Raw genomic sequence first — 20,182 nt, forward strand, 5'->3', positions numbered from 1 at the left:
TTTTACTGAAAGAGGCTTGGCTATTAATGGACGTTTCTCCCTTTTTTATCCGTGCCATGCATATTTCCGTCCTGTCTTTCGATGGCCTGTCTCTGTTGAAGGCTCCTGCTTCGATCTGTCCCTGAGTGTCCGTGGGGGTAACTGGAGGTAAAGTGCATCACAATAATGGAATAGTTGACTGTGTGTGCGTGTCTATGGCAGAGCCGTGGTAAGAGCAGGAGAGAGGAAAAATCAGAGAGAGAGAGAGAGAGAGAGAGAAAGCTCCGGGCTGTTTGGCCTCTATGATGTTTGTTTTACTGTTTGAACTCCTCTGTCTGCTCACTCGCTTGCGTGCTGCTGATCCAATGGCCACCCCCTCCAACCTCGCCTACCCCCCCCCCCCCCCACTTACACACGCTCCCATCCCGCCCACCACCTCCCTCCTGGCGCAACCCAGCAAAGCGCACTCCGATTGGTCAGCCATGCCAGCCAATGGGCAGAGGCAGGGAGAAAGGGTAAGAGGCAGGCAATGAGCTCGTTTTCATTGGTGCCCCGAGCGCGCTTTTTCTCCCCGTGCTCTCAGCAGTGGCAGTGGCAGCGTTCTCATTCATTTCATCCAGCCCCGCGTCTCATCTGCTCGTGGAGCGCAGCGCACTGTAACTTCACTTAAAGCCTTTTAAAAACCTTCTCTCCAGAAATGCTCAGCTCAACACTAAATGCCCCACTAGAGGTTTGGTGTGCACAGTAAAAATGGAGGACTGTCTTTGTCACCTCTAGAGTGCAAATAATTTTTTTACACAAGTGTACAGATTCAGAATATTTTACAGACAGTCATTACAGTATATGCCTTAATCTGAAGTGTCAATTTGACTATAACCTAATAGTCTTCAAACAACAGTCCATGAGTTAAGTTGTATCTGGCAATTACGTTAAAATAATAATAAAAAAAAACTATAGTACTCCATCTACGAAGGACTTAACAACAATCTGGCAATATTATTCATATTTTACATACCAATGAACAAACAAAAGATTACATTTATACTATTTCTATCTTTTCTATCTAAGATCATTTTAATGCTTCATCAAACATCTCCTTATAATTTAATATTCTTAAAATAATCTAGAAGGGATCCGATAACAATTTACCTTACAATACAAGCAATGTACAGTAAATACTTCACCAAGCAGGTTACCTTACAGGTTCTTTAACGACCATACAAAGAGCTACATTGAACATAAACAGCATCTAATCATTGAATATTCTCTAAATAATCCAATCTAGAGACCTGATAGTGATTTACCATATAAATGCTAGTAAGTAGCAAGTGTGGGCTATGGAATGGGCAGTTGTGGGCAAGGCTGCTGAACTGGATCTTGACCATCAGGAGGAAGGGGCAGGGAGATGGGAGCTGGACACTGGGATCTGCCCTGGGATGAGAAGGACAGTGCATCACGGACACCACAGGCTCCAAATGACCTGCCCTGCCAGCAGGAAGGGCACGGACACAGGGGCATTGGGGGGCATCGTAAGGGGGGCTGTGTGGGTCATGAGGGTGTGTGTGTGTGGGTGGGGCGACTGAGCTGGCAGTGATGCAAATGAACACGCATTTATACTGACCTTATGATGACCCACCAACCCACCCTCTCTCCCTGACACACACACACGCAAACAGAGAGAGAGAGAGAGAGAGAGAGAGAGAGAGAGGTGGGAATGTAGAAGTAAACACATACCCTTTACTGCTCTAATGAGGCTTCTTATTTTACAACCATTCCATTTTCCTCCACTCTCTCATTGTACACACACACACACACACACACACACACACACAAATTTCATTACTATTGACTGCATTTGCTTCCACATATAGCCCCCACTGCATGCAAAGTGACCTCATCCAACTGTGTTCTCTGTGCACATTGCACAAGCAGATGCACATGCAGAGAGCATTTTGGACGAATCTGTAGAAAGCTTCTGCTTTGTATACACATTTCCTGTGTTTTGTGTGGCTAAATGTCTTGCATCTAGAGGACACCAAGTTAGGACTTAAAATAATTCAAACCAAAAATAGCTGCGCTGGACTTCATTTGGTACCAGGCCTAACCCTGAGTTCCTCAGACTGATGCTCAACATCATCTTCATTAGATGCTTGTGCGTAAGTTATTTGTTTTTAACGTCACCAGCAAAACAAACTGTAGGCCTATGCCCCTGTCTTCCATCAAAGGTCTAACTCTAGTTTTTCCATATGGCTGAGTTGCCTATGTTTACCTCTTGAGTTGCGTATGATTGCTTACTGAAAATTCATTGAAAGCTGATTTTTCACTGATTGGTTGTTTTTAGGTGTTCTTTTATCTATTTCATCCTATTACAGAGTTGGGCTGAGTGGTGATGAATATATTCAGAACCCAAATGTGAGGAGTTTTCTAAGTATCCTGAAATGGCACAGCTGACTGTGGTTATAATTAGGCAGGTACATATGACACCCAGGCAAAGAGCTGACTAGTCCTATTGATAATGTATGAATGCTGTTTGCAGAGACAAATTACTGTAAAATTGTTAAATCAATTGAGTGAACTCAATCCAGTTCTTTTGTTAAACCTGTTAAAACCTGTTTTAATTAAAAAAAAAAAAAAAAAAAAATCAAAGCAGGTTACCCAACAAGGTGCCAAATTATACAAAGCATACTTATATTAAAGATATAACCGACACTGACTCTGACTTTGTTTTAGACACTATTGACTTTCTAAAAGTGGCTCGGCCATACTATTGAACAGGAGTTTGATTTGAACGTTGCATTTTAAACGTCCAATCTGATTAAGTCATTGATTACGCAACCAAACATGGAGAGAAAGGATAGTGCGCTAAAGCCCAGTCAGCTATGGTCACGCGCAATACTATACACACTGATTAGGTCGATCCGTATTGAGCGCAATTCGTAGGGAGCTCCTTACAGCAGCGGTTGCCTGATGCATCGTCCACGCTCACTTGACTGTATCCACCGGGAATATGCCAGTGAGATTCACTACTCAAAACATTAGCTATATCCTCTCAGGTCCACGGCGCAAGTAACTTTGATGTTAGACCTTCCGTGTCTGTAGGCTTTTGATATGCTCCTTCATTAGCCTACAAACACCTTACCTGTTAAGGAAAGTTCTTGAAGAATTCCCGCATGGTAGCCTACACTTTATAAGCTGCTTGGCAAATCTGCCACTGAATGCAATAAAACTTTTGTGTCAACGAAAGAGATATATGGACTAAATAGACTTTGAAAAAGTCCTGAAACTTCCGCAAAAGCATGCATTTTACAATGGTTGCAAACTTCCGAAATCTGATTTTTTTTTTACAAAAATACAAACAAACAAGCTGCAGAAGTAAATATGTAGCCTCGATGTAGAGAGAATGACAGAAAAGCATATAGACCAACACAACAAAATAAATATAGCCTAGCTCCAGTTGACGCGTCTCTCCATCAGTGGCCAAATGAAGGGAAGCCTTGTGGAATAGTGAAATAGTGGAGTTGCTTCACGTCAGAGTACTCTATTGGTCCGCCTCATGGGCTCTGCATGTCACTGCTACTGATGAGGCTATCTAGGTTTAGGACTACTCCATTTCTGAAATTAAATTAATTGTTCCGTCTGTAGCCTATATGAATCAGAAGATGATCCAAGACGTTTTCGTTCTTATTTTAAAATAACTAGGCCAAAGAAAGCTTCTTCCTTGAATCCCTGAACATGTCATAGCCTACGGACAGGACCATGGTGATCTCTCTCTACATGGCACAGCTCTGAGCTCTGGCCACATAGGGGGCGTTCTTTTGGAATGGTGTTGCGGAAGTGTCATGGTAACACCAACACTAACTAATGTCAACAAGCTGGAAAGATTGGATATTGTGTAGGCCTAATAGTGTCTTTCTTTGGTTGCCAATGCTAACACAGTGTAAAAGAACAAATTATTTCACTAAATTCGTCACTTAACACTAAGGTCAGTCTTTTAAACAAAATACTTGTCTTTAATACAAGATTAAAAAAAAGTTGCCTTTAGTCTAATCGTTTTGTTTTGTGGTCATTTGTTGATATGATCATAAACGGTTCAGGGTGATCTCGGTTGAGTTGGTCAGGCGCCGTTGGCTGATGGGCTTTGAACAGGGTATTTACTGTAGGCTAGGTGATCATGGATGCGCTGCAGGCCGCTGCATGTGGGGATGTTGTGTGGCTCGGTTACATTCTCCGACGTTCGACCTCGCTGCCTCAGCGCAACAGACAGGTGCGTATAGGCTATTGCTGACATGTTCTCTTTTCCCTCGCAAAGACACTCCTCGACATTCCATTAGAAAACCGAACTAGGCACGTGTGTTTGAATTAACCAAGTGACAAATTTAAAACTAATTATTTACACTAATTGATATACTCATTCAGTTCACAGCATGAATAACAATACAAAAATATATTATCTGTTTATCATGCCTGTAACTTACCAACAATCCACAATGCCAGTTACAGTGTGTGCGTGTGTGTGTGTCTGTGTGGAGCAGGGTCTTACTGTGCTGCATGTGGCTGCTCTTCATGGGCAGGTCAAGTTCATGGAGTCTCTACTAGAGGGTGGCATTATAGAGGTGGATGCCCGCTGCCCCCAGGGCCGAACCCCGCTTCACCTGGTCTTCACCCCAAAGAGCGCACCGTGGACCCTGGCCTCCATATCATGCCTGTTGATGCATGGAGCACAAGTCAATGCGTTAGCAACCACTTCACCTGTCTCAGTCTCTCCCTTTGCTCTCTCACACTCAAATTGAAACATTATGTATTATCTGGACTCCAGAAATGCATTGCCCAAAGAATGGTTGCCCCTCTCTCTCTCTCTTTCTGTGTGTCTTTACAGCTCTCTAAAACCCTCACACATCTCTCTTCTACCCTCTTTATTCTTCACTCTCTTTCTTCTCTCTAATGTAACGGGAATACTAGTACAACCCTCTTTTCGTGTCCTTCTCAGGGCCACAAAGGACGGTGTGACGCCTCTGCACCAGGCAGCGGCTGAGGGTCTTCTGGAGTGTGTGCAGGCCCTCCTGGAGGCGGGGGCTGACCCACACCTGAGGGAAATTAATGGGCACACGCCGCTGGACATGGCCAAGTTGTGGTGCCACCGTCAGGTTGCACGGTGGGTGGGTCTCTCTCACACTCATTTTGAACAGTTTACCAGTTTATGGTGGTCTTTATTTTTTAAACATAATTTATTTGTGACCAAGTCATTAATTGACTTTAGATTGTGCTGTCTCTATTCTGTAATTACTGTATCTCTAAGCTCAGAAGTGTAAATTCTACAATTCTTCTGAAATAGTGCTTAATGTGTCTGTCTGATCAATCTGATAGTTAGCTGTCAGTCTCACCCACCCTCTCTGTTCCACTGTAATTAAGCAAGAGGATCAAGCTATCCATCATGCATGTGATGTTACAGAAACGTTGTCCTTGATACTGTGAGTAGGAGCAAGCTTAATTCCCTTACTTCACATGTATGTATGCATGTGTGTGTGTGTGTATGCATGTGTGTGTGTGTGTCAGGTTCCTGAAAGATGCCATGTGGCAGAAGGATAAAAAGACAGAGGTGAAGCAAAGGAAGAAGCTCCACAAGCTCAAAGAGACTCTACAGTTCTGGCACCATCGTAACGAGTGTAAAGACAAGGTACTGACTTATTATTGCTATACAAATTACACAATGAATCAAATCAGTACAGTAACCGCACATATACTGTACACTCACACACCACCGATGGACAGGAAACAAAAACACATCCTTATTCTATACATTAATTAGCACATTTACTGTATACAGTATACACTTCCTTACATTATGTCAGCGAGGATTACTCACCTGGCATGTTTCCTTGTTTGTGCCAGTTTGATAGGCAGGATGTGTCTGAGGAGAGGGTGGCTGCCTGGGCCAAACACAAGGGCGTCCCTGTGCAGTGGAGGCCAGAGAGGGGCTGCTGGCTCCCCCACCACACCCAGTGCACCTCTACGGATCCTCCAGCCGCCAGACACCAGGAGCGGCACCAAGGTCAGCCTAAGGCACCTCGAGAGGCCTGGAATGTGTCCCCAAACCCCAACAGACCTCCCAAAGCCTCCACGAGCCGACCTCAAGGGGTGGGCACCAGCACCCGCCCCGAGAGGGTGGCACCGCCACCGGACCTGCGCCGGAGCGTCACGCTGACCCAAGAGCCCAGAGGCCGCACCATTTATAAGACGTGCTGGGAGGACAAGCCCCGGACTGCCCCTGACCTGCCCTTGAGCACCCTGAAGAGGGAGCTCTTCCCGGCGGACTACCCCTCACGCCTAGAGTCCCCGCTGGACTTCCAGAGCCACTCGGTGCTGGACTTGCCCCGGCGCCGGTGTCCATCACCAGAAAACGGAGCGTCCCCCTGGACTGAAATCGCCATGCACCTGGTGGAGGAGATGAAACCAGGACAATACTAGGGAAAGGACTGCTGTCTCCGAGTTACAGTTTCTGTTTATGACAGTGGTCACTCATGAGAGATTTCCTGCAGAGAATTTGACCGAAACTTAAAGGTACTATGGAGTTTACATTCAAAAATGACCTGCAAATAGCTACAGACTATGAAGAATCAACCATTTTGATCTAGTGTTAAAAAAAGATACCGTTGCTCTGCATTGTCCTGATGTCCACTGAAGTTAGCATGCTAACCAGCTAACACCAGGCTAGCTCTCTTGTCATACCTCTGTGCCAAGTGGCGCTGTATTAAATGTAATGCAACTCAAAGGAGAAATGCTGTATGGTTGTGTTCAAGACAACTTGAATCCTACGGAATTCCACATAATTCCTTAAGGGTTCTTTGAGAACACTAGCAGAACCTTTACACTGTGAGATGATGCTGGAGAAATGTATAATACATAGGGATCTAGCTATGCTAGAATGTAAAATAAATATGTATGAGGATGGGGTTTGGTGGCGTGCAATACATTTGACAGAAATAACAGATGGAGACATAGAAAGATGCAGACATAGAAATTATGGCAGTACACAAATGAAAAGGAGAATCAGTACAGGTTGGCCTCCCCACATACTAGACTCAAGACACGAAGGGTACAGTGCAGGAGCACCAGCCAAGAGAAATCTGGAACAGACACCAATTTCAGACAGACCTTTGATCATTTGTCCAATGACACACACAATCCAACAAAAGCAGATGCAGGTTTATACAAATTGAAATTGAGTGTCTCACACAATTTCCAACTTCCACTGTAATTAACGGATCACACCTGTTTGTCGGCACTTATAACAGACAATTATATATTGACTGCATGTATTCCAATCCAATATATAAATATTTCATTTTTGTACAGTTAAATAAAATACTGACTGACTTTGGGTTGCTTTTAAGTTGTGAATTGCTTTCAGCTAAATGGGTAACTAGATATACCGCAGAGTGGTACAAAATATGACCGCAGCCCAGTCTAGCACATTTTTTCACAAAAATAAGTCACGCTTGTCAAATTGTGTTCATTTCCTACTTTGTTCCTGCTTAGCTTCAGTAATTCAGCAGTAAGTCAAGGTATCTGCTGGTCTGGCTGCTGGTTAAAAACAAAAGGTGAAAGGCATATATGATTCTAACTGTCTCACTGAATTGCATTATGCACACTCAATTCTCACTGGTATCTGCTAGACAAAAAGTACCAAAACATGATTAGTTCATAGATTTCACATGTAAAATACATTTTATATAACCCCACCCCCATCTTGCCTGTTCATAATTCTGAGAAATTGTTTAATTGCATGTGTAAGTGTGTGTGTGTGTGTGTGTGTGTGTGTGTGTGCGTGTGGCGTGCGTGTGTGTGCATGTGCTTGTGGGTGTGCCTGTGTGTGTGCATGTGCATGCATGCGTACATATGTCTATACTGTGTGTGTATGTGTCATACGTATGATTACTGTGAATGTATGTGTGTGTGTGAATATCTGTTTATGCACATGTGTGCATATGGAATTGGTTAACATGACCCCTGGAGGCAAACATATGCAAAAAATTGGTCATCCTAGGCCCTACGTTTCTCAAGATATTCACAGAAAACTCTGTTGGTGTACGGTCACTAAATGTACACATAAATTAATTTATTGTATGGCCCCCCATGAACGAAAGTCCACGAATCTTGGCATTCATTCAGAGGGTGTCATAATGATCCTACACTTTCAATTTTGTGCAGTTTTGACCATGTCAGCCAGAGATATTGTGATTACAACACCTAATTTTTTGCTTTTTAATTTTTAACTAGGTGGCGCTATACATGAATTGAGTGGTAATGGGATGGGTTGACATGTCCCCTTAAGACCAACATACAAAAAAAGGTGGTCTTCCTAGGCCCTACGATTCTCGAGATATTCACAGAAAACTGTGTCCGGCCACCTACAGGCCAGTTTTGTACAGTAACATAAATTAATTTATTGTATGGCCCCCCATGAACAGAACTCCACAAAACTTGACTTGTATTCAGAGGGTGTCATAATGATCCTACACTTCCAATTTCGTGCAGTTTTGACCATGTTAGGTCACAGATACCTGCGATTACAACACCTCATTTTTACTTTTCGTTTTTTAACTAGGTGGCGCTATATATGAAATGAGTGGTTATGGAATGGGTTGACATGGCCCCTTAAGATCAACATATACAAAAAGGTGGTCCTCCTAAACCCTACGGTTCTTGAGATATTCACAGAAAACTGTGTCCGCCCTACCCTCCTTTCGGGGGGTCCAGTCCAACGGGGGGGCTACAGATCAAAACAGAAAACGATGGTTCCATGCTATCCTTGTGGGGCTACATGCCCACCAAGTTTCAGTGTCCCGGGAATCCTTGACGGAAAATTGACCATGCGAAAACATTTTTTTATTATGGCCGCTTCGCTGCACGGCGGTCATAATAATATAGTATGTACATGAGGATATGTGATGGAATGGGATGGGACATATCTGTACAGGTTTGTGGGACAGCTAACTAACTAACTAACTAACATTTTATTTTAAAGTTTAAAATAAAATCTGAAGTTTATACATCTGTGTTGCTCCGGTAAAAACTCCTCTCTCTCTCTACAATTAGTCTTCTCCCGTTGACACACCAGATAGTTAATTACAGAAGCGCAGAGAAACAACTGTTTTTCAAAGTAACTAACATATTTGGATTGAACTAGCCTGGCGGGCCATCCTATATCATTGAAATGTATAGTCTGGAATCGAACCATTTACCTCGCTTAATCCAAGGGGCGGGCAGAGAATTGTCTTTCAAACTGCCTAGGCATGCAATAGGCCAGCGCTACGACCATATCCGTATCCGGTCGGCAAAACGGCAAATACATCCTTCTTCGAAAGGAATTACTTAAGTGCATTGTGTTGCTCAACTTTCAAAGAAAAGCACAAGTCCAACTCCTCCAAAGTTGACGCCAATGCCGATTCAAACAACCGCCTTCGTTAGCTTATAGCCACCTTCCTTGTTGTTCACCATCACAGGACTGTCGTTATCCTGTTAAGCCCGCCTTTAAGACTCTCTAACAAAATAGAGCGCTGTGATTGGATGAAGTCCACGGCGTCAGCCAATAAAAATCCCTATGGTTTGATACTAGACGTACAGGCTGAGCAAATTAATTTGGCGCAAATGCAAAAAACTTTCCAGAAACATCTAAAACTGAAAACACTTCTTATGCACCGACCCACTGCACTGATGAGCAGAGAGGAGATAAGAGCCAACACCTTTGGGTGACCTTTCGGCTGTCCGCTGACATGCCTGATAAAGGAACCACAAAGGGTGTGAGACAGAAACACAGAGGGTGAGAAAAAGAGAGCGAGAGAGAGAGAGAGATGAAAGTGGAAATGGGAGAGGTTAAGAAAGGAGAGGAAAGTGACAGTTAGGAAAAAGAACGAACAATGTGCTGCCTCGTCGCTTAGAGCTTGTGTTAAGTGTGAACTGACAAAGTGAACAGAGGTGTGTTTGTGTCATTTTCTACAGCTTATCTATCTGTCCAGTGCATTTGTGTGATGGCGGCCAGGCGAGTGCATGTGTGAGGGTACTAATGTGTTGTAGTATAGGCTGTTAGTGTGCTGAATCATGGGCTCTTGTGAAGGGCTGTGTACTGAATCTGTGTTCTTATGGGGTATACGTATGAAGCAATATGGACTGTGTTCTTGCACAGTGTTCTTGAGAGGTCTACAGTAAGTGTATGTTCATGAAACACTTGGTTTTTGTGAGGTGTGTGTTTGCGTGAGAAGTAACAGGTTCTCCTGAGGAGTGTAAATGTACTGTGATCTTGTGAGATATATATGTCTGTGTGTATGAAATTGTGTACTCTTGTGTGTGTGTGTGCCCTATGCAGTCTGAAGAGCGTGACCACTGTGGCCTGGGTCACATGTCTGCCTGCTCTGCCACTGCCTCTCCCTCTGGGATCCCCCTTCCCCTCTCTCACTCACGCTCCACTAAGTGGCTCTCCAGGTGAAAGCACCATGTTGGCATGTGTGTGTGTGTCTAAGTGGCATGTGTGTGTGTGTGTCTGAGTGACATGTGTGTGTGTGTGTGTGTGTGTCTGAGTGGCATGTGTGTGTGTGTCTGAGTGTGTGCATCTCTGCACTACACACTCCCCTGTGGCTCTTGACCCTTGCCCAACCTCACACCGGCAGGGCAAATGTGCTACATGTACCTTAGAACTGCAGCTCAGCCAATCTGCAGAAAGGACTGCAGAGCGGCACGTACAGTCAGGTCACGTTGAGGCAGCCACAGCAACAGTGGACAGTCATCAGGAGGAGGTCAAAAGGCCAGTTTTAGGATTCCATTGGAATCAATGTAGCCATTTAGCCCTCCAGTGCTAAAGGCACATATACCATCCGATAAGAATGTATTTTAAACACTAGTACATTATCTAAAAGGACTGAAGATTATTATACTTGACCTGGATACTCACAGTAATAATTGATCATGAATACAACCATAAGTACATACTCAGTCCTAAAGTTGTCCTTCATGACTCATAGTTTGTAGGATATGGCGCATGGTCACTGAATGCACATACAATCTGGCTCTAACCAGGCTGAAAGAATGCTTCCCATAACTGTTGTTGAGCATGCCCTATGGTAACTAGGAGACAGTATTCAGAACAAAATATATAGAGCCAAAAACAAGGAAATGCAATGCCTTAAGTTACAAGAAATGTCAATGTATAATCTTCTTTCACCTGTCATTATAGTATCCTTTTGAACAGTAGCTTGAATGTTAGTTATCTGTGTTAAGGGGCTTTTGTTTAAAAGTAAATGGAAATTTTGGGCCCTCTAGCTACCTCTTGACTCAATTTTTAAAAAGTATAACATTCAGTATCACTGCTATGCAGATGACGCTCAGTTTTACCTGCCTGTTAACACTAATGACATTTGTTCTTTGGAGAATATTTTTAACTGTCTCAGTGACGTCAAATGCTGGATAGCAAGAAATGTTCTTCAACTGAACGAAAGTAAAACTGATATAATTATTTTTGGCCCTCCAAGTGATGTTTCTATCTTGAAAAATGCCCTCTTTAAATTTTAATAAGCAAGTAAATAGTGTGGCAGCTTTTTCCAGATAAGAACCATTGCAAAACTGAAGCCCTTTTTGTCCTTCTCCGATCTTGAAACTCTTTCATAACATCTAGACTAGATTATTGTAATTCATTATATGCAGGCCTGACCCACTCCACTCTCAACAGACTTCAGCTAGTTCAAAATGCAGCAGCTAGATTGTTAAGTGGCTCTAAGAAACGTGAGCATATAACTCCTGTGTTGGCTAAGCTGCACTGGTTACCTGTGGAGCACAAAGTTAATTTTAAAATTTTACTTTTTGTCTTCAAAGCCCTCAGTGGTTTGGCACCTAGTTACATAGGTGACCTACTAATTCCTTACAGCACTCCAAGATCACTTAGGTCTTCATCTCAGAATCTTCTCTATATCCCCAAAACACACCTTAAAACTAAGGGTGATAGAGACTTCTCTGTTGTTGCCCCCCAACTCTGGAATTGTCTACCTGTACATATTAAGTCCTCTCCAACCATTGACTGCTTTTAGTGTAACTTAAAGACTTTCATTTCCCCCCCCCACACACACACACACTCTTTATTCTATTTTTGACCAATTTGTTTATTATTTCAATTATTTATTTATTTCCCCCCCATGTTATGTTATTATTGTTGTTGTACCATTGTCATTGTTTTATGTTTGTTTGTAAGCACTTTGGTTCAACTCAGTTGTTTTTAAATGTGCTATAGAAATAAAGTTGGCTTGACTTGATATATTTGAAAGCATTAGGGTTTAGTGTGTGTGTGTGTGTTTGGGGGGGGGTTTATTTGCCCATTCATAACAATTATGTCAGTAAGCTCATTTATCAGTCAGGACCAATGAGCAGTTTGAGTATAGTATGGTTCAACTCCCAATTTATTACCAACCGATCACATAAACACTACTGTGCATCTCAATAAGACACTACTGTGCCTCTCAATAAGACACTACTGTGCCTCTCAATAAGACACTACTGTGCATGTGTGACCATAATGGCCCCATCCCATACCGACACGTACAACAATGAACGTGGAGTGCGGATCACCTCTAAGCTTCCAGAAATGAATGAAAAAAGGAATCATTCCCATGTTATGTTTTGTTTTACTTATGCCAGTTTTAAAAATGATAAGCACAACCAAAAATGTAGCCTATGTGGCCTCGATGACTGAAAGATAAGCTGTACACAGGAATCTTATTGATACAATCATACACAGGTAGTCTCAAACTCACTCTCTCTCACACACACACACTCTCTCTAACACCAAAACACCATCGCATCCAAACAAACTCAAAATCTCTCTCACTTGTTCACACTCACACACACACACACACACACACACACACACACACAGGACTTCCAACAACTACACATTCTCTCTCTCTCATGCATGTTTGCTCGCTCGCTCGCTCAATCTCTTTCTCTCACACACACACACACACACACACACATACATACATACAATCTCTGATTAATCACATAAACTTCAACAATCGAGCCATATAAAAGTGACACATGGAGTCTTGTTGTAGCTGGAGGGCGAGGGTGTCCACTGTAGGTGTCGCCTGGCCGAGGTGTGGACGGGGGTGGGCATCGTCTTGATGAGCGAGTTTGGCAGCAGTCGTCACGCGGCATTGAGGCGAGTCCAGAAGATGGCCAATTGGCAGCATTGTGCTAAGAGTCTGTCTGGACGCACTGTTCTTCAGGGACTTCACTCCCCCACGCCTTTGTGACCTCCTGACCCTGTCCCGTGACCCTTCCGCACATACACACCCCACCCCCCTCCACTCCCCTCATGTTTGGCGCTGTCCATCACAGTCTACCCTGTTTAGCCCCTGGGAGTAGGGAGAGCCTTTGCCTCTCAGGTGGCAGAACTTACCCTTTGATCTACCTCTACCTCCCCCCATTCCTCCACCTACCTGTACAAAGAGACACACACACACACACACACACACACACACACCCAGGCACCATACACATACACACACGCTACCAGCCCTTTCAGAGGGGTTCAGTACATCTTCTGTCGGCTGGGCAACACAGCCTCTTTGATGAAAGAGAAGATGAGGAGGATTCCAGAGCGCTTGCCCCTCTTGCCCTTGGTGAAATAGTTGGATACCACATCATCTGGGGAGAGAGAGAGAGAGACACAGATGTTAAGGGTGAGGGAACGTTGTGTGTCTCCATGGCAACCCCAGCATTAGGACCAAACACTATGCCCAACGATAATAAATCTATAAAAAGGTATGATCTTAAGAACAGAAAGCCTTCACCTCAAAGGAACACAACTGGTTATTAAAAACATGCTTCAAAAAGCAGTCAAATGACGGTCTCTAACACAGTAAGACTTTAGCTCCCTGTGACCTGAACGATTTGAAGACGCTGCTTCCCTAAACCTCACAACAACATAAAGCTGCCTTGCTCCAGAGTGCTGTCACCTGGGACAGGTCTGACCTGTCACAACAATGCAGCCAGGCAGCCACAGAGTTGCACACACACTCTCTCTCTCTCTCTCACACGCGCACACACATGCGCACGACTCCAGGTTTGTGATGAGGTAAGGAAGACTGCTCATGAGGAGGTCACAAGGCACAGCTGCATTATTAAAACAGCACAAGAAACCCCAGACTGCCCTGTGCTCTTGCCAAATCCCTACTTACGTTTGGTCCAGGTAATTCACCACACAGCACTGACAGGACTTTGTCAGCGCTGCCCATTGCCCATCATTAGCCTGGGATTATGAATGAGTCAATGGATGTCTTTAGAAATGCCTTCTGCTCTGTGGGTGCTGCAGACTGGATCATTCCTAAAGTATCACTTGTGTGTGTTCAAATTGTACAACATAGACACCCAGACTATAACAATAACTCAATCACAACAGGCCTAAGAGTTATGTCAATGTGTTACTAAAGATGAAATATAATCCAATGACTTTTGCTCTCTTGAAAATAAAACCCTTCTGTTCCTTCACCAGATACACCATCCCTTCCGATCTCCAACCCATCAGACACTGACCTCCTTGCTGCATGGTAGAGGGCAGCACGTTCTCCCCCGCCGATAACGAAACGAAGAAGGAGAAGGGGATCACCCACAGGCAGATGGTGAAGTACGCCAGTACCTGCACAGCACAACACACAGCATGGGAGCTATTAGCATCAAGTAACCAGACAGATAAAAGACAATGACCAGTGACATCTGCATGTACCTGCTGGCAATCAATTATAAACCCCATGAGTCACAATACCTAAACAATATCAACTCCACAATATCTTATACATGATACCTAATATAATGGAACGTCATAATTTACCCATACATATTGCTGTTCATTAACACACTAACTATACAAACTAAACACTTTCAACCACATTATTAGCAGCAACATTCTAGATTGAATTCCCAACACATTCTACTCCACTTAGCATCAAGCAAACCTGACTTAATCACCACCAAATCAATGAGGGGAAACTCACTCCAAGCACTAATCAACACAACCGTTATTACACCATTGATAATCATCGCCCTCTTTCATGGCAAGCAATCTTCACCAAGACAGCTAGTCAGCCAATCAGTGGCCAATACAGCCAACAAATCAGACTAAATGCACAGTGAGTGTATAGAGTTGCCTACCACAGCCATGCTCACCTCTGAGAAGGGGTAGTATTCCTCTGCAAAGTACTGGAAGGCTAAATAATGATTTAGGACTACCAGCACTATAAGAGAAGGAGGGGAAGACAGATTTTAGATGAATCTTTAGATCTTTAAAACATAACAAATAGCCTGAATGAGCTAAAACATACAGTAGCATTAGTTCAAACACAAATGAGCACTGTCAGTTTGAATTCAACACCAGGGCTCTGGTGTGTCTGTTTGGGTTACTAATAACTAATAACTAATAGTTACTCATGGAACTCTATGAGGGAGGTTACGTTGTACAAACTGGTGTAAAAGCAAAATGTAAAATCTTTAAAAAATATATATAAATGATGTGTATGTGTGTGTCCGTGCACTTACCACAGGACAGGATGAAGTTTGGTGAGCTAAGCAGGATGTAGGGGAAGGTCTGCAGCAGGCCAAAATACACCAGGTTGGTGAAGAGCCCCACCCCTACCATAAAGATGGGGAAGCCCTCAAACACATACAGCCCTACTAGTACACCTGTGGAGAACTGGAGACAAACACAAAAACACACACACACACACACACCAAAGGTATTAACACATAAATCCACCACCAAGAGACCTATGGAAGTTTGCACTTTAAATTAAGCACCCAAAATGCGGTTCATGCCGAATGTCAAATTGCTAAACCTGTAAAGCGTTCTAATCACATTCGCTTGTTGAGCAATAACATTGATTCTGACAGCCATTCAGCGATGGGCAAACTGGTAATACTGTCAACCTGCTTTTTAAATTCCGTTTTTATAGTCTGCAGTAATTCTTTTAAACAAAAGCATATGAAAATTATTTTTTACAACCATCAACACTGATTTTAGCATCCAACTTGGTCCAAACAGATACCACTGTTTTAAGTATAGCATACACATCTATATACGCATATTTATTGTATCTGTACTACTGTCTATGTGTCAGAATCAATGTTATCATTTGATAAGCGGATGTGATTAGATAAGTTTTCCGGTTCAACATAAACCTTGTTCTTGTGTAGAACCAGAACCTTTGTACATACTATTATAATGCATGCACACCAACCAGGAACAGAACAAAGAAAAGCCTAATGTTTATGGACACATTGGGTAGATATTGTCTTTTGTAACAAACCTACATGTGACAATCTGAATTTACGTCCACTCAAGTGACATCACTAAGTCAATTAGCAATCAAGCATTTTCCCAAAAGAAAAAAGAAACCAAGCCCAAGCTGGCTGATAAATGTAGAGCGCCCAAAAAATGCTAAGGCGTTCAGACAGTGTTGATGACAAGGCAATGTTTTGAACAGTGTTATTGGGCAATGTTCCTGTATATTGTTATTCAGGCATGTTCCCTTCCATTTTGGACATTTTTTTCTGAAGAACCTTAATCATCATTGAGCACATTCTCATAATTATCCAATCAGAACACACAGAGCTTGTTTTGTGGTTGCCCAACAACATTGCTCAAAAAATGACCCCATCTACCATCACCTTAAAGCTTCATTGTGACACACTGTGAGAAATGTCCTGTGTTCTGCTGGTAATACCCACCAGGATCATGTACTTTATAATCCGACTGGTGGCCACTGTATATTCCTCTATTAATTCTGCCAGGTAATAAAGACCCGCAGCTGGAAAGGAAACACAAAGAAATCAGCCAAATGTTAAGGAAACACAGTATGCGATAATTAGGTTAGTTACAGCCTACTCACTAGCAAGCAAAGATAGTGGCATAGGTACTGGCTAGGCAAACACGAATGAAAAAGTAAAATGTAAAATGTGGCAGCTGTGCGTGCGCGCACCCCCACACACACACCCCAATCCACATGAGGGGAACAGTCGTTCAGTCTCCCCGCGGAGTTGACTTCAAGCCGCTCTTACATAAGTCAAAACATTACACATCAGAAAGGTGGGTGACAGTGCGCCTGCACGCTAGAGAGCCCTGTCCTCGTCACGCGAAGGCACTTCACGAGCGATCTGCTGCGATGGGGCTGAGGAGGGAGCAGGTAAAAGGGACACTGCACTTTTGAACTGCGACCAGACGTTCAGTTTGGAAACTTTCCCGACTAAACAGGAGGTGACATGGCAATGCTCAACCGAAGAAGAAAGCCCCGAAACATGCGTCTTTGACAATTCCAGGAATCCACTGAGTGAACTGAGGCACACTAGCATCTGTGGATGCCCTGTGTAATGTAAGCCTGTGCCAAATGCCTTGAGAAGTGACAACCTGCTCTACAAGCGGAATGTTTTTTCTAAAGTGCCTTACGATCATTTTAATTAAGAGTAACGATTAACCATGACATCTTATTCTGACTAATTATGGTCTTCCCCCAGTAAAGTATCCAGCGGATTCATAAAGCCAAACTGCCACATAGATACGTAGATAAGACTGTCAGCTCAAAGCAGTGGTTATGTCATGTGATAGGCAGTTAAACGACCTGATTTAACCTGAACGTGACAGGTGATAAACATTGCCAACGTGGACAGTGGAACTGCTTTCTGAAGACATTCCTATGAAAGTTGCCACACACGTACATCCCAGTTGTGAAAAACCAGAAGAGCTGACAGTCACAGTATTGGTATTATACATTTACCATGCAAATCATAACGACACTTTCTCCGTAGGTGTAGCCAATTAGTAAACGCTATAACATAATCTTATGTAATCCGTATGTTAGGTTACTGACCATGAAGAGGTAGTTAGGTAGTAGGTAGTAACGCAGTAACGCTAGCCCTTTTCAAATGTCCACGTAAGCCTACAATGTTACCTTTAGCTAGTTACCTGTCAAACTGGTTGCAGCTGCACGGTTTGCAACCAAGACAGTTGGCTAGCGTTAGTTTATCAACCAAATGCATTGCAACATTTTAAATGTCTATACTAGCCAACCATGAATAATCGCTGTTAAACAATTCACGTTGTTTGACTTCAAATAACTAGTTAGTTAACAACCAATCAACAAACTTGGCCAACTCACACTAAGCATTAGCTTCACGCTTTTAGGCTAGCATCTAGTATCAGTACTGCTTAGAATGCACAACGAATTATTGCTAGCTGATTAGCAAGTCGCTAGTGCGGTCTACAACTTGGCGAGCTCATGAGAGCAGCAAAAGCTGTTAGAGTTAGACATGGTTTATGCCAACCACTTTAATAAAGCTAACTGTAGATGCAGACCCATGATCGATTCAAAAAATGACTTTAAAAGACAGCAAGATATCATTAGCTAGGCAGTTAAGAGATGAAACAGGAGGGAATGATGCCTTGTTAGCAAGATAGCACGCTAGCCGGCGAACCACTCCAGAGGACCGAAACTCACCAATTGCAAGGGTAACAAATGATATTTGTATCACCAACGACAGCCAGCTTAATAAATAAACAAACCACATCTCTTTTCATATGAAATAAACCAACCAATTATGAAAAAATACAAAAATGTAAACGTGCTAAACGCTATTTTGCTATGAACTGGTCAAAGTTCCTCCCCTTGCTCCTCCAGACGTTGAGGAGACGGCAGCAAGAGGGCATTAGGTTGAACTCCTGCGAAACAGCGCCTCCTCAGCTTGGAGGTAGCTTGGACTGGAACTAATGCAGAGAATGGTCTGTCTGCAGAGCCACAGTGCCACAGTTTTACCACAACAAATGCAGATATTATTATGCTTTTCAAGTCTCACATATTCACTTTGTTCTCTCTGCCAGATGTTAAAACTTGGGCGATAGTAGTAGCACTATGGGCCTAGACTAGGCCTACATCATCTGATTTTGACCGATGTTGTCACTTCCTCTTGCTCACTGTCACTGACATAAATATGAAGGATCTAATATACAGTAGCATAACATCTTTATTAAATGAATTAATGAAATGTATAGATGCAAGAAGCAAAACAATGGGCTGCAAGGTCTTGGCTACAGAAGCAAAAAAGTGGATGGCCTATAAACTCATGAACTGGACTGGCATCTTACTCCAATCATCCACTGACCTCTAATTCTGTCATGTCTGTTGAACCACACTATTAAAATAAGGTATAGTTAGTATGACATACAACCCCAAATCAGAAAAAGTTGTGTAAAAGGCGAATGAAAACAGAATGTAATAATCTGCAAATCTCGTAAAACTCTTATTTAGTTACCAAAAGGACACGGACAACATATCAAATGTTGAAAATATATAAATTATATAGCAAAATATATCAGGGTGTGTTGTTTGAAGGCAAAATTCGCTTTTGCTGCGTGTTTTAAGAGAGTAACAGCCTTTTGCAAGCAAAATGTGTTATTTTGGCCAGAGTGCTTTTGTGCAGACATGGGTGTTAACTGTTTTGAGAATGTGATGTCAGAGCTGACACAAGCATCAAAATGATCGAGAAAAACTGTAAATGTTGTGTTTGTGAAAGATGGAGCCAAGAGGGAGCATAGGGACAATAGCAGACGGCCTAAAATCTTCCAGAGCCTAATGCCTAATCTTACAGAGAATGTTCTATCATTCAGATATGATGTGGACCATTTCAACACCACCCCTTGCAGACCAACTTCAACCTCCAGACATTTAAAAGGATGCTATGGTCAATGATGTCAAAAGCTGCACTAAGGTCAATAAGTGCTAAGAGGGCACAAGCGCCATTATCTACTGAGCAAAGGATATCATTGTGCAGATTCAGTGCTAACTAAGTGATCTAACACCAGACTGAAATGTATAGATATTGAAAGCATTCAAATAAGAGGTAACCTGACAGAGAGCAATGTTTTCCAGGATCTTTGAAACAAAAAGGTAATTTGGATATAGGCCTACAGTTTGTCAGGTCGCTGTAATCAAGACTGGGCTTCTTTAGTAGAGGTTGGACAATTGCATGCTTAAAACTAGAGGGGACCACTGCAGTAGATAAGGAGCTATTAATAATGGCCAAAACAACAGGGCAAATGATGTTAAAGACTTCCAGGTGTGAAGGTAAAACATCTGAGTGGCAAGAGGAGGATTTCATATGAGAGACCACTTCAAAT

The 20,182-nt window shown here is 42.9% G+C and overlaps 2 protein-coding genes across 4 annotated transcripts; one reads left to right on the forward strand and one right to left on the reverse strand.

The window, feature by feature from the left end:
* The first annotated feature begins 3,858 nt into the window (after nt 1-3,858).
* ankrd53 (ankyrin repeat domain 53) lies at nt 3,859-7,337 on the forward strand. 3 transcript variants are annotated; one of them, XM_048236464.1, is made up of 6 exons: nt 3,859-3,961; nt 4,140-4,243; nt 4,512-4,711; nt 4,967-5,131; nt 5,533-5,653; nt 5,869-7,337. In XM_048236464.1, exons 2-6 carry the CDS (start codon nt 4,151-4,153, stop codon nt 6,442-6,444), a joined length of 1,155 nt encoding a protein of 384 aa, XP_048092421.1. In that variant the 5' UTR covers nt 3,859-3,961; nt 4,140-4,150; the 3' UTR covers nt 6,445-7,337. The 3 variants fall into 3 exon arrangements, with proteins under 3 accessions (XP_048092421.1, XP_048092420.1, XP_048092422.1); XM_048236463.1 differs by having other exon boundaries at nt 4,074-4,243; nt 5,869-7,336; XM_048236465.1 differs by having other exon boundaries at nt 3,859-4,243; nt 4,551-4,711.
* Nucleotides 7,338-12,390: 5,053 nt separating this feature from the next.
* Nucleotides 12,391-18,707, reverse strand: tex261 (testis expressed 261). Its single transcript, XM_048235779.1, has 6 exons — nt 18,507-18,707; nt 16,744-16,823; nt 15,556-15,709; nt 15,187-15,254; nt 14,557-14,659; nt 12,391-13,668 (listed from the first exon to the last, which is right to left on the reverse strand). The coding sequence occupies exons 1-6, from the start codon at nt 18,574-18,576 to the stop codon at nt 13,553-13,555; spliced, it is 591 nt and encodes a 196-aa protein (XP_048091736.1). The 5' UTR covers nt 18,577-18,707; the 3' UTR covers nt 12,391-13,552.
* Between the last annotated feature and the right edge of the window lie 1,475 nt (nt 18,708-20,182).

Source organism: Alosa alosa, chromosome 24 (genome assembly GCF_017589495.1).
Source record: "Alosa alosa isolate M-15738 ecotype Scorff River chromosome 24, AALO_Geno_1.1, whole genome shotgun sequence".
NCBI lineage: Eukaryota > Metazoa > Chordata > Actinopteri > Clupeiformes > Clupeidae > Alosa > Alosa alosa.